Raw genomic sequence first — 14156 nt, 5'->3', positions numbered from 1 at the left:
CTTAGCTGGCAAATACATATGCCGAGAGCAGTCTAAGACGGCTCTTCCTATGAGTAATGGAGGGGTTGAAAAAAGGAGCTCATCATGCGAGATTATACAGGAAACAAATGTGGTGTAACTTACAGGTGCAAATGTGGCTGTCAGGCGTTTTGTTAAGAGTTGAAAGAAGAAAAGGAAGAAATTGCAGAATCACGAACTGGAGTTTTCTGCGTCGACAGTGGAGAAACAAATTCTCTAAGCGACGTGGTCCACTTTAGACGCGGAGGCGCCAACTTCAAACGCGTGCTTTCCACTCCGTAACTACCTACCTAAGCTACAACCTGTAGCGCCCCAAGACTTGGGGAAAAGAACCTCCGAAGAGGCTTGTGGAGATCTGGCCTAAATAAGAGATATCGAATTACTAACCTGTTACTTATACTAGTCATTATGAGGCTCACGGTATCTGGAGTATGTAAGGTAAGGTAGGCAGTTTGTAGAAAGGCCTAGCCTTATCACCCCTCCTGACCCCACTCACACAAACAGCTTGCAGCTGGCCACTCCGGGGAAAGGATAATCCTAGGTTTCGTGGTAGTTAGACTATCCGTAAGGTACCTTACCTAAAGGTAGTAACTATCCCAACCCATTAATCACATCATCACTTGCTACTAATCTACTTTATTCCCCCACCTAAGGATATCTTGCTTATCCATTAACATCATCGGGAGAATAGCCATACTCATTGACCAAAGAAGCAAGCTATTAGCCATGACTGCGACAGGAACGAGCGTTTCGCTCCTCAAGTTTGTAGGCACCGTCTCGCTGGGCTTACTGACGGTACGTTCAGAACCTATTGACACTAGCAGTTTGGTTTGTGCATCAAGTGATGTCACAGGATTCTATCCCATCTACGCCCGCAAACAACTGAGCATAGCATATACCTTTGTCTATGGCCTGCTGTAATCATGTTATGTTATGTTATTGTGCCTAGTCGTAGGCTGCTTCGCATACCATCGGGTTCTTACCACTCTTTGCTAATCTTTGTCTTCTAGGGCGTCTCTTATTCTATCACCTCTCTCGCCCTTCCCGTCCTGCTCCGACTTCCCTCTTCCAACGCCGCTTCCCACGGCCTCACCTCTCTGAACGCTGCTCTCAAGACACCCATCCTCGCCCTCACTTCTCTCGCCTCCGCCCCCTTCCTCATCAGCTTTGCTCTCGCTCCCCGCTCGTCTCGCCACCCTTACCTTCTCTATACAGGACTCCTCGCCACCCTCTCATTCGTCGCTCCCCTTCTTGTCCCCGCGCCTGCTACTCGACATGTCGCATCATCGGCGCCTCGGCAATCCCAAAGAGCTAAAATGGAGGCTAGCTACGAGGTTCTAGGCGACGCTCACAGTGAGCCTGCCAGTGAGGAAGATATTGATGATATCAATGGCGAGGGTGTCAGAGTGGAGGTGGAGGGCCTCGTCCACAGCTATATTGCACGAACCGCCTTCTCTGCTCTGGGTTTCACCATGGCAGTTATTGGAATCTGGGGTGATGGTGCACCTCAGGCAGTTGTCTATGTCTCATAAGAGAGTTTGACACACTTTTGCGATCTCTTTTACAAGTTGAGAGAGATAAGTTAAACATAATGGCGTTCTCATTTTCTTTTACGAATGATATTTCATGACTATCAGTTACGGCCCTTTTATTTTCGTCTAGGAATGTGAAACAAGAAAAAGAAACATGATGGCCGTATGACAAGTAAATGAACCCCAAAGTGCCCGAATGCAAGCTTAGTGAGTAACAATCGGAGACTCGATGCAGATGCTTTGCTTTGATGGCCACAATATGGACACCCTACTCAATATGGAAATTCACAAATATCGGAACTTTCATCGGAACCAGAAGAATGACCGTAATCAGAGCCTGACGAACTGTTGTTTTTTAAGCCGTGGCGTCGCTTCGTCTCCCAGGCTTGAGACAGACGAGTCTTCATCTCCTGGACCGCAAAATCAATCGTCGTGCTGGACTCCTTTTCATCGGGATCGACTTCATCGTCGTCAACCCGAGCTTGAACGCTGAAATACCTTGACGCTGAGTACTTCTCACCCAACCTCTTGGCAACATCATTAGCTTCGTTCAAGCTCACCAAGCGGCGTTTCCCGGGATGCTGCTTCATTGTGGTGCGGCAGAGGTCCCACAAAACGAGATCGATGCTTCGGGATTCAAGCCTTTTGCTTGATCGATTCTTCTCAACACCCATGGATGCCAAAATCAGAGGAACTTCCTGTGGCTTGTAGGTATCGCTGAGCCCCAGACTTTCGAGCGATCTCCTCTGCTCTTGTGAATGAGCGTCCAAGGCAGCCTCCTGGATAAACTCCTCCGAGTTCTTTCGCAAGATATCTTGGACGCGATTTCGGTCTTCAATGCTGGGCTTGTCAGGCATGGTAAACTTCTGGCTAGTGAGCTTGTCATGCGCGAGCTCAGCAGGAGTCCGGCCGACGGCGTTCTCCCGGTAGACAAGGCTGGGCTTGAATTCTACCAAGACGTGAACAGCGGCAATCATGCCAGCCATAATCGCCGTGTGAAGGCACGTGTCCCCTGCTCCGTTGAGCATCTCGAGTTCTTCGCCTTTAGAATATTCGAGAAGGAGCTTGAGCATCAGGACCGATTCCTTCTCTTGGCCAACGTATGGCTTAGCATACCCTGAGACGTTGTATCTGCGGTAACTGTTGCGATTATCGGTACCAAGTGTCATTCCTGAAATTTGGGAAATCCAAGCGTGTACGGGGGTGGTGCCGTTCTCATTGAGGTTCTTTCTCTGGAGGAAAAGATGACTGCGAAGGCCCGAGTCCAAGAGGTCCAGAAGCTCACGAAGCTGATGTGCCTTGGGGTTGCGTTCGATTGCTGCATGGAGGATGTTTTCGCCCCTTTGGTTCCGAGTCGACTGATCCGCATTGGCTGCCAGCAAGATTTTGACAGCGTCGATTCTTCCAAGGCGGCAAGCTACCATCAGCGGTGTGTCACCCTCAGAGTTCTTCTTCTCAATGAAATCTGGGCAAGCTTCAACAAGGTACTCTAACAGGTCGTTAGCATTGTCTCCAGGGTGCGCCAAAACCGCACAATGGATCACGAGATCATCTGTTCACAGAGTCAGTATTGTTTGTAAAAACTTTTGGTTGAACTGCTTACTATCGGCTCCAAGCCACTTGGAAATTGCGCGGTCGAATCCGCCAGGACTCTCCTTCAAATGCTTGAATCTTGAGTCCTCCTTGGAGGCCTTGGACTTGGCAAACTCGCCATACAACCTATGCGGGGCATCTCCAAGGAAGAGCTCGACGCTCTCTACACTACCACCCAGAGCAGCATGGAGAAGAGGCGGCGTTCTCAGTCCGCTGCTCTTGATAACCATACCACGTCCAGCATTTGCCCAATCCTTTCTGTGAAACGAGTTAGTGGTGAGTAAATAAGAAGATGGACGTTACTTCGTACCTTTTCTTGCCGTAGACGGTCAGTCCCTGGTAATACCGCGGCTTTCGCTTCAGCTCGACACCGCTCTTCTTGACAAGATGATCGAGTGGTATGCCTGCTCCAGTCCGTTTTATCACTAGGGCGAGCAGTTGAGTCTTCCCGTGCTCAACTGCCCACTTGAAATCCGACTGGGGGAAGGTAAAGCCGCAGGTCGAGCCTTCGTCCTCTTGATCGGCGTCATCACCTTCGAACTTCTGACCTGAATAGTGTTGTGCCAAGTCCAAAAGGAGCTTGAGGCCAGTCGTATCGTTTGTGTCGAACGTATGGACGAATAAGCTCCTCTTCTGATGTCGGTACACAACCTTCCCCTTCTCAACCAACCAGCTTGGAACCGACTCACATAAGATCTGGAGGGGCTTGGTATGAGACTCCACCTCCATAGAAACATGCCCAATATCGTCTATGGTGAACTTTTCCTGCACCTTCTCAGAGACTATTCGCGGCTCGTTCTCGCCGGAGCTATCAGAGCTATCGGAATCAGATTCATACTCCTCGTCTTCGTTACCAGCCTCCATTCTGAAGCGGACCTTATCCTTTTTGGGTGGAGACCATTGTGCCTTGACAATTTCAAGCAAAGCCCTTGCTAAGTCACTGTGTCCTCGAAGGAAGGCTACTGAAAAAGGAGTATTGCCCATGTTATCCGAGACAGCGATCTTTAGCGGCGGTTGATCCTTTTCGGCACCCCAGGCTTGAAGGGAGAGCTCCTTTACCTTCTCAACGTCTCCCGCCCACGCAGCCTCCATTCTGTTCCAATTAGATAAGACAATGAAAAGCGATCTGGATCTACTTACAGCTCAATGTAACCATCTCTTCTCTTTTCCGTCATATCACGATCATTGTTGAATGAGAAGTGAAACTCGAAAGGCTTGATGGCCTTGTCCTCGTCCTTGGTTCGGCTACTTGTGCTTGAGGGGTTGTTCCTCAGATTCGTCTTGATGTCAGGATGTAACTCATCGAAGGTTTTCGCACCTCGGTTTATGAGCTCTTCTTCAAGGGCTTGAAAACCTGCTGACAGCTCCTTGATTGCTTCCAGTTTTTCCGAAACTCCTTTAGGCTCTGGATTCTTCTTGATATCCTCCTCATATCGCTTGAGACGAGACGCGAATGACCTCTTTTGACTCTCAACTTGCTCTGAAACAACCCAATGAGAGTAACTTCCAGAAGTGAAGTGGCCCAGGAAGTCATCCATCCCTGGGGTCTCCCTTGGTTTCACAGGTCCGGTCTTTTCAACATGGAATTCACGAAGACGCTTCAGCGACTTTTGGACCAGGTCTAAAGCTGATTGACCCTTATTCCAATTTCTCTGATACTCATTGAAAATTAGCCGATGTGTCTCTGTATTCAGTGAATTTGGGTCCGCGCCGTTTTCGAGAAGTTTGATTGCGACATCTGTACGACCAGATCGGATGGCGGTGATCAATGGCTGTTCCACAGTCTCCTTATACATCTTCTGGTTGGCCTCCAGAGTGCCCAGGCGTCCAGACATGTCGGAGACCTTGGCGGACTTCAACCAATTATCGAAATCGATGTGAGCTGCAGCACCAGCAGAGAGTAGCTTCAACACCAAAGCAACATCTCCACTCTGAACGGCAGTGTTAATCGGGGCAATAGTCTCTGCGTTCCAATAACTTCCATCGCAAACCATGTGATTGATAGCTGCCTTTATGCCCGTCTTGTCGTTATCCAGGAGCGTATCGATGAGTTCCACCTCTCCAGATTCAACAAATCTATGGAAAGCAGTGCATCCTTTCGAATCAGCTTGGGCAGATGTGGCGCCGAGTCGCATAAGGAGATTTGCCATCGATTTAGCCTTATCATTAGGTAGTGTCAAGGCCAGAACCAGTGTCAGAATCACACGACTGTCACCATGTTCCGCGAGAGACTTGACGGGCAGAATCGAATCGGTCCCGTACTGCGAGGTATTTGTCAGTAGAAACTCTTTGAATCTGGATTAGGGGTCAGATTGATTTCACCTACATCACAAAGAACCCTGACAGCGTCCTCGTTTCCTTCTGCGATGGCAAGATGAAGAGGAGAACACTGGAGATCCCAGGCCAAGGCGTCGACATTGAAGAAATCCGGCTCGTCTTGTGACTCTTCGGGAACAAGATCCTCAGCATTCTCTGCTTCAACTTGCTTGATTTTGACGAAAGACCCAGTAGTCATAGATGCGGCATCAGCATCTGTTGTCTCGTCATCAACCATCTCGCCATCGGATTCTCCATCGGGATCTGATGCAACGTCCTTGTCACGAACCCCGTCATTGCCATCAGAACTGGCCTTCTTTGCTGCTCGGCGCTTCTTGTCCTGTCGTTCCTCTTCAGCCTCTTCGTTTTCGATTGACTTCTCCATCAAAATTTTGATAATCTCCACATCACCTCGTGAAGCAGCGAGGTGCAGTGCATTCCTGCCGTCCGCCAGCCGTGCAGTCAGCCGTGCACCGCGCTCAACAAGGCACTTGATGACCTCTGGCGTCGATGTCATTACGGCGAGATGGAGAGGGGTTCTGCCGGTATAGTCTCTCTTATTTGGATCGGCATCTTCCTGGCTTAGCCAGTTTGATACGTCGTCAATGTCACCATCGACAATTGACTGGCAAAGCCTGGTAACGTTGCCCACATACGCCATATCAGTCCAGTCTTGCTCAGTCAGAGGGTTAAAAGAACCAATTTGCTGTCGGCCAGGATCATCGATCAAGAAGGAGACTTTGCCTTTGATATAAATCTGAGCCTCCTTCTCTGCGACTTCCTTTTCCTGGTCCGTAACAGCCTCTGGGCAGCAGCCACAGCAGTCTTCGATCACGTCTTGTACACGCCCAAAAAATGCAGGGTGGCGATGGAGGTAAACCTCTCGATCATCAGGCTGGTTCCATTCTGCATTGAGAAGAAGATCTCGCGTATAACAGAGTTTCTCGATCCGCTTGGCATTGAAGTGCTGCCCATAAGGCACAGTGAAGGTATGGTAGTTACTGACGTCCTCTTCAGACAGCCAATCAGCAATTTCATCCTCATGGTAGTCCTTGATGTTGCCGTGGAGGACCTGGTGGGATCTATAAACCCTGGGCCGGCCTCGCTCCTCACGCCTCTTGTCGAGATAAGTATCTCGAGCTGTGGTGGTTGGAAGCCGTTCAAGAACAAGAAGACGAGCCAAGCCTAGAGTTCTTCTGAAGCTTCTTTCGAAGATGGTTGGATCGATCTGGGTTCGATCTAGTTCGGGCCAGTAGACCTCAAAGTTTCTGTGTGAATACTTTGACAGTCGATTCTCGTAAGAAGGACTTCGACGAGTAAGATCAATGTGGTTGATTTGCGTGATGAAGCTCCCGAGAGCACGGGGAGTCACATATACCTGAGCCCTGTTAGACAAAGCCAAAGACTCCGGATCCCCTTGATAAGACAATATGTTCTTATGATGAAGGCTGCCTTACCTGAGCTCCATCGTATGCTCCACCTGCAGCGTCAATGTCAAATCCAGTGAGGATTTCACTGACAGATTTGTAGACGCGGAGAACGATCTATAACACAATCAGTCATCATTATGGTCGACGTGAGGCAGTGTGAGGTTCTGTACCTGAATGTGCCGAACAGGATATTGACTAGCAATTGTAATTGCGTATTTTGTTCTCACAACTGTTACCTCATTCAAAAGAGCATCTTTGATTGCCTGTTCAATCTGTTTGATCTTGTCGATGGCCTGATCGTGATTGAGCCCATGCAGAAAGAGATCAACATCGGAAGCAGGGCAGAACTTCTCGTGGTAATACTCTCGAAGTTTTCGTTTAGTTGTGTTGAACTCTTTAGGGACAGGCAGGAGACAGTTAACGACTGAAGAACCAGCAGCCACAACGTTTGACCAGTCCAAGTCAGCCAGTGATGACTCTGAAAATATGTTGAAGTTCTTCTGGAACTCTTCGAGGTTCGCAACTGTCGCAGGGGAGTCATGAGCACGACGCTTGTCATCTGGAAGAGCCATTATGTACTTTGACTTTTCCTCGTCAGACTCGGCGTCCAGATTACGTGCGCGAGTGGTGATGAACTTGGTATTCTCCGTAAAGAGGGGAACCACATTGAGATAGGGGTCACCGAGGATTGGGTTCTGGCGATCTTGCGCATATATAGATCGCAAGTTCGCTTCATACTCGCGATATGGCGCCATGATTTCGGTGATCTTTGTGTCTTTGTGGTCAAAGATGTACTTCGCCAGCTCCGAATGAGGAGCAGGGAGCTTCGGGAGGCTATCCATTTTGATTGGGGATCAGGACTTCTGGGAGGGGAAGAAAAGGAGATTGAAGGACGAAGTGGGAAAAGAGAAACAAGGGAAGCTGAGAGTGTACAGGAGAGGGAAAAGTGTAGAGATGCAAAGTTTTGAATTTGTTCGAAGTAGGTGACCTAGAGTGATCTTGCTATAGTAATCAGTTGAAAATGATATCAAGCTAATGGTACTCAGAGAAATAACACCCGAAGAAGAGAGGATTTTCCAACAGTTTTATATTTTAAGGTAGGTACACATGGACGGAACTTGCCCAGCTGTCAACCCCTCCTCTTTGACCTGGCCAGCTGAAGCCATCCCTACCGCCATCAATAGAATTATACCCCACTACCCTAAGGCTAAATATCAGTGAGGTTAGACCGCGTCCCACAACGCGTGTTAGTGGCAGCTTCCTGGGGTACAGGGGTATGTGCTGCCTAAAATGGCGAGCGATCAATACGCGAAAGCTCGTGATCTTGATCAAAGAGTCCCACTGATGCCTGGCTTGGAAGGCAGCATCTGCTTAATGAGATGATCGTTATCACATACAATGGTCTGGTCGCGGTGAGAGAGCGTAAATTGGAAATATTTTCCGCCAGATGCCATGAAGTGCTCGGCGATGGACTATTTGGGATTTCCAGTCAGGCAGAAGACCCCTAAATTCCACTCGAGTCGACAGTGACAGTCGACCAGCCAAGAGCTTGACTAAATACACACTACTTTAGTAGTATAGGCCAATTGTTCCAATATGATATTCATACGATCTCGGTATAGACCTCGGTATACCAGATTATGAAACATCCATATGTTGGCTTCCGCTATCTCCATTAGATAAATAATCATTCATTCTATTCTGTTCGTCCATGTAACTTGAATATAGCTCTGCGATTGAGTTGATAACAATGAAGACTGCCTTTTGCAATATAAATGAATGAACAGAGAGCCATTCAAGTGTCAATGCCTGACGCTATAATAGCACGTTTCACTCTAGTTAATATCCATACATCGGGGGGCAAGAAAACACCGAACCTTGATATAGGGTGTCAAAATAAACTAAGTAAAGAGTCCCCTAAGCTTGGGCTAAATTTACCAAAAGACTTTTATCACTTAGGTTTAAGGTCCTGAGTTTTCTTTCCTCCCCTAGGTAGACATACTCCAGAGGACGGATGGTGACAGTACATTAAGGCGGAACAGTGAATCACGTGCTCTCGCACCTCCCACTTTAGTACCAAACGCGTGACGCGCTAGAGCGGGACTGCCACCTCCGAACCCTGGGCCATGATAACAAGCAGAGCTTTTCCAGTTCAATCGTTTTGCCACAACTCGAGACATCACAACATACGAGTTACTCGATGTTTCTGACAAAGGCAGCTGAAAGACGCTCCGACATCATAGTGTCGGCTTCATGACTCGCAACAACCTTGCCGAGCACCTGTCCTGGCTGTTGAACGATCAAGCCTGCTCCAGGCCTGTAACGCCATCTTTCCCAGTCTGTAGCGACTCTTCCCAGATTAGCTTGCCTCAATCTCAACACTCAAGCTCCCAAGCACGAAAAAACGTACGGAATACTTCATCTGACCGCCCCGAAGTCGCTACTCGAGGGAGAAGCGACGCGTCGAGTACATCCAATGGACGGGCTGCATTGGGTCCAATATCGCGGCAGACGGACCAGGTGATATTCGACGACGAGGAAGACGCCATGGGACGCCTTGTGCTCAGCTCAAAAGTCAAGAAACCCAGTCTTGTTTCGAAATCACAGCAATTCCCTACGCCTTTAACCGTCAATCAGGATGTCTCAAACCAGCCAGATATCACTGTCAAACGATCGAACGAGTCGCCACCAAAAAAAATACAAGTTCCAGTATCGGTTTCAGCCCAACAGTCCACAAGTAGTCCCGACTTCCCGGAACTCAAGACTGGCGGTATCGATTATATGGACTTGACCGACGATACCTTTGCTTCTTCCGATTCATTGTCTTTCGGTAGTGACGTAAAGCTATGGCGCGAAGACTATGCAACTCGACCAGAACCCGAGCCGGCCGTGTCGAGCGGTAGGAAGAGGAAGAGTAATGAGATTTCCAAAGAGGAATTTAGCGATTTCGGTGATCTCCCCGACGTCTACGAACTTCTAGGCACCGAACCTCCACCTCCAAGCCCGACACGGTCCGCTCGACGCAAGAATGGACTGTCTAGTACTCGAACTCGCCAAACTCGTGACATCCCATCGATTAGTGAGGAAGACCATGTTATGCTGTCTCCTTCAACTCGGATTCGCAGCCACTTTGTCCGCGAGAAAAGGACAACTCCCTTAAGTGAGTCCAATCAGGACCTGGACGGTTCTTCAAACCTCTTGAAGGCACCCGCAAGCTCTGGAAATACCAAGTCACCACTTCCAGCACCATCGTTACCGCCACTTATAATGCCTACAGGGGATGAGCTAGTTATCCCCGACTCTGATGACGAGTTTCTAACACCACCGTCTCGTAATGACTCTCTCACTATTACGAAGACTTCAACGATCGGAGGCGACAGCGTTGAGTCGCCGGAACACAAACCTCCTATATCTGCTGTCAAATTTGACCTACATACGACTTCCCAACGCCAAATCTCGTCTGGCTCAACTATTACTGGCGACCCAACAAGCACAACAAACAGCTCACAGTCTAATAGACCGATAGTTGGCGATGTTCTTCACCAGTCATGTGGCGGGGTCTTTCTTCCCTCCAGCCAAGAACCGGTTCTCCTCAAGCAATTGGCTTCCGACTCAAATGCCTTGACCAATTGGGCGGAGTTTCTTGATAGACTCATTCAAGAAAATGGAAAGAAGTTTTCGCAGGCAATAAACGAAAGATGGTCGAAACCGCAACGTGCAGAGGTCAAGGCCGAGAAGGAGCATCTGAAACGGCAACGTTCTGCTATCGCGGAACTCGCTGGCCCTGTCGAAGAATACAGAGTCCTCGGCGAGAAACGGGAGAGTCTGGCCCGGCAGATCGCTCAAGCCTATGAGGAGAGTCTCGATACAGATGAAGACGAGGTCCGGTTAGATGATCTTACGGATGAAATCCAAGAAGTTGAGGATGGCCTCCTTAAAAGCATTCGGGATGCTAGGCTCGATGTTGGTGGGTTTCTTGCGACCACTAAGACCTTACATCCTGGTCCAGCCTCTACACCAGTTGTCGTACTAAGTACTCAGCCCGTCTTTCAAAACAATGTCAATATGTCGATGGCTTCGCGAGATGCCATCCCAGCCAGCGAAACGGGTACACAAGTGGTTCATCAGACTCAGTTACCCAAAACAAACGCTTGGAACCCCCCAGCCTCTAGGATTGAAGCATCGCAAGGACTGAGCGTTCTTTCACAGGAGTATGACGAACCTTCTGCACTATTCCCACGAGATCCTACAAGAGCACCAGGAGCGCCTTATCAACAGGGTCGGATACTTAAGTCTAGGCCAGTAAGTCCCATCCCTGTGGATGCAGAGTTCGATGTCAGTGATGAAGAGCCATCGGATTCGGAAGACATTCAGTCTCGCACCCAGACTCGGCCTCCAAACATCTTCGCGCATCTGGGTAGCAGTAGCCGACGGACGCCACAAGCGACACATCACCGAGCGGGCGATGAATTCAGTGATTTCAGCGACGATGCGGAGATGCTCGCTTTTGCTCAGGACTACGAGATCCGCCAATCTCTGGCACCCGAGTCGCAAGACCAAAGGAAGATCTTTTCAGAGACGTCGGGTAATGCGTCAGCATCGGCAAAGTCACGAGCGGTATCAACAAAGTCACTACCCTTGATGGCTTCTGAAGCGATCCCTGCCCAACTAATGAAGTACCCATGGTCATCAGAAGTCCAGAGGATGCTTAAAGATCGATTCAGAATGAAGGGTTTCCGCTGCAACCAGCTCGAGGCAATTAATGCTACGCTCGGAGGCCAAGATGCCTTTGTGCTAATGCCGACGGGCGGTGGCAAGTCACTTTGCTACCAACTGCCGGCTGTTGTCAAGACTGGGAAAACTCGTGGTGTCACAATTGTTGTGTCGCCATTGCTCAGCTTGATGCAAGATCAGGTTGATCATATGAAAGCTTTGGGGATACAGGCCGTTGCATTCAATGGAGAGTGCTCAGCTGAATACAAGAGGCAAGTCATGAGTGCTTTCAATGAGAAAAGCCCGGAACACTTTCTGGAGCTATTATATGTTACCCCGGAGATGGTGAGCAAAAATGTCAATTTCAACAACGGCCTGGAAACGCTTCATCGTAAAGGGAAATTTGCACGCCTTGTGATCGACGAGGCGCACTGCGTCAGTCAATGGGGCCATGATTTCCGCCCAGACTACAAGATACTTGGCCAAGTACGCCAAAAGTACCCAGGAGTGCCTGTCATGGCCCTTACAGCTACCGCGACCAAGAATGTCATTGTCGATATCAGGCACAATCTTGGAATGGACGACTGCCAGATTTTCTCTCAAAGCTTCAACCGCCCGAACCTGTACTACGAAGTCCGGTCGAAGACAACAAACGAAAAGGTTATGGAAGCAATCTCCTCTCTAATACATTCCAGATATGCAAACCAGAGTGGAATTGTCTATACAATCTCACGGAAGAGCGCTGAAAAGGTTGCTGAAAGCCTCTCGACTAAAGGTATAACGGCCAGGTTTTATCACGCAGGTTGCGATCCTCAGGAAAAGGTCGAGGTTCAGAATTCCTGGCAGAGAGGACAGGTTAAAGTTGTGGTTGCTACAATCGCATTTGGAATGGGCATTGACAAGCCTGATGTGAGGTTCGTTATCCACCACGGTCTTCCAAAGAGCCTGGAAGGCTATTATCAGGAGACTGGCCGCGCAGGCAGAGATGGCAATCCTTCTGACTGCATTCTTTTCTACGGAAAGGCGGACATAAGAGTCCTGAAGAAGCTGATTGCGGATGGAGATGGTAGCCATGATCAAAAAGAACGCCAAATGTCTATGCTGAATAGAGTCACGGCTTTTTGTGACAACAAATCTGATTGTCGAAGAACTGAGATTCTACGCTACTTTGGAGAAGATTTCTCTGCAACACAATGCAGAAAAAGTTGCGACAATTGCAAGGCTGGGTTGACTTTCGAGCAACAAGACTTTTCTGAATATGCCGTTGCTGCCATCAAAGTTGTCCAAGCCCAGAACCGCATCACAGCAGTGCAATGCTCTGACATCCTCTTGGGAAAAAAGTACCCCGCAAATGAAGCAGAACTTTCTGACGAGTGGCATGGCATGGCGAAAGGCCTTAAGAAACATGAGCTGATCCGAGTCATCGACAAGTTATCGGCTGAAAAGGCTTTTAATGAGGATAATCAGGTCGGTCGCCATGGCATGGCGATTCAATATCTACGTCTCGGACCAACATATCGATCGTTCCTCTCGGGTCAACGTAGGCTGATGCTGTCGATTCAGGTGCCGGAGCCCGGCACTGCCAAGAAGACCCCCAAGTCTCGCTCCAAGAAAGGCAGCAAGGCACCGGCCGAGGAAGAAGCCTCGAACATGCCCTCAACGTACGTTTCTTCGCCTGTCGGCCGGCAGAAAAAGAAATCGCGGACGACCGAGAATAATCGCGGACACACTGGGCAGACACCATACTCGTGGGAGGATGCAGGTTTTGTGATGGACGATGACGATGACTACGACGACGCTTTTGATAATCTCCCCCAACATCGGCCGGCTAAGCCACCCTCTCGTACTCCCGGGCCGCCGATATTGGCCGATACTGACATGGGAAGCCTGGATGAAATACACCGAGACATGGTTGAAAGTTTTGTGAGGGAAGCAAAGCAAACAGAGGAGAAGATTCGCAACCAGAAAAGCTTGAGGAGGCCTCTGTTTACCGAAAAGGACTTTCGACTCATGGCTATTCACTGGACTACCTCCCCCGAAAAGATGCGGAGGATCCCAAGCATCGACCCCGACAAAGTCAACGACTACGGCCCTCGGATCCTCCGCATTTTGCAAAAACACTACAATCACTATCGAGAAGCCATGGATCCTCGGAGTGGTAGCCAAGATCAGGACGTGGTGGACCTCATCAGCTCAGAAGTCGAGATGGATGATGATGAAGCGCATGAGGATGAGGACGGCGAGGATTCGCACTACTTCAACGGCAGCTCAAGGCCAGATGTGCAGGCATTTCACAGCAGGCTTCAGACCCTCGGCAGCACACAAACTCAGGCCAAGCCGCGAGCGTCCAGTAAGAGCAGCGGGGGTACGAAGAAGTACGCAGGAGGGAAAAGATACCCCAGCAAAAAACCTACAAGTGGCGTGACAAAACGCAGAAGTACTGGTGCTAGCTCCAGCCGTAAAGCTAGCGGTTCGTCGACAGTTGGCAGAACCTCCGGCGCAGCCCCAAAGACGCTCAAGAAGAGCGGGATAGGGTTGATGCCCATGTAAAGCA

General features: G+C 49.3%; 2 protein-coding genes across 2 annotated transcripts; one reads left to right on the top strand and one right to left on the bottom strand.

The window, feature by feature from the left end:
* Positions 1-744: 744 nt before the first annotated feature.
* On the top strand, positions 745-1550 carry ATG33 (Autophagy- protein 33; the record flags this gene model as incomplete). The annotated part of the gene is made up of 2 exons (XM_044818737.1): positions 745-813; positions 1029-1550. 2 exons carry the CDS (start codon positions 745-747, stop codon positions 1548-1550), a joined length of 591 nt encoding a protein of 196 aa, XP_044686439.1.
* Positions 1551-1822: 272 nt separating this feature from the next.
* Positions 1823-7731, bottom strand: J7337_000991 (uncharacterized protein; the record flags this gene model as incomplete). Its single annotated transcript, XM_044818736.1, has 7 exons — positions 1823-3102; positions 3154-3401; positions 3454-4236; positions 4284-5404; positions 5470-6837; positions 6917-7003; positions 7060-7731. The coding sequence occupies 7 exons, from the start codon at positions 7729-7731 to the stop codon at positions 1823-1825; spliced, it is 5559 nt and encodes a 1852-aa protein (XP_044686438.1).
* Positions 7732-14156: the final 6425 nt, after the last annotated feature.

The sequence above is a fragment of the Fusarium musae genome, chromosome 1 (genome assembly GCF_019915245.1).
Source record: "Fusarium musae strain F31 chromosome 1, whole genome shotgun sequence".
In the NCBI taxonomy this organism is placed as follows: Eukaryota; Fungi; Ascomycota; class Sordariomycetes; order Hypocreales; family Nectriaceae; genus Fusarium; species Fusarium musae.
Note: the sequence above shows the minus strand (reverse complement) of the source record. Positions and strands in the feature narration are given on the sequence as shown.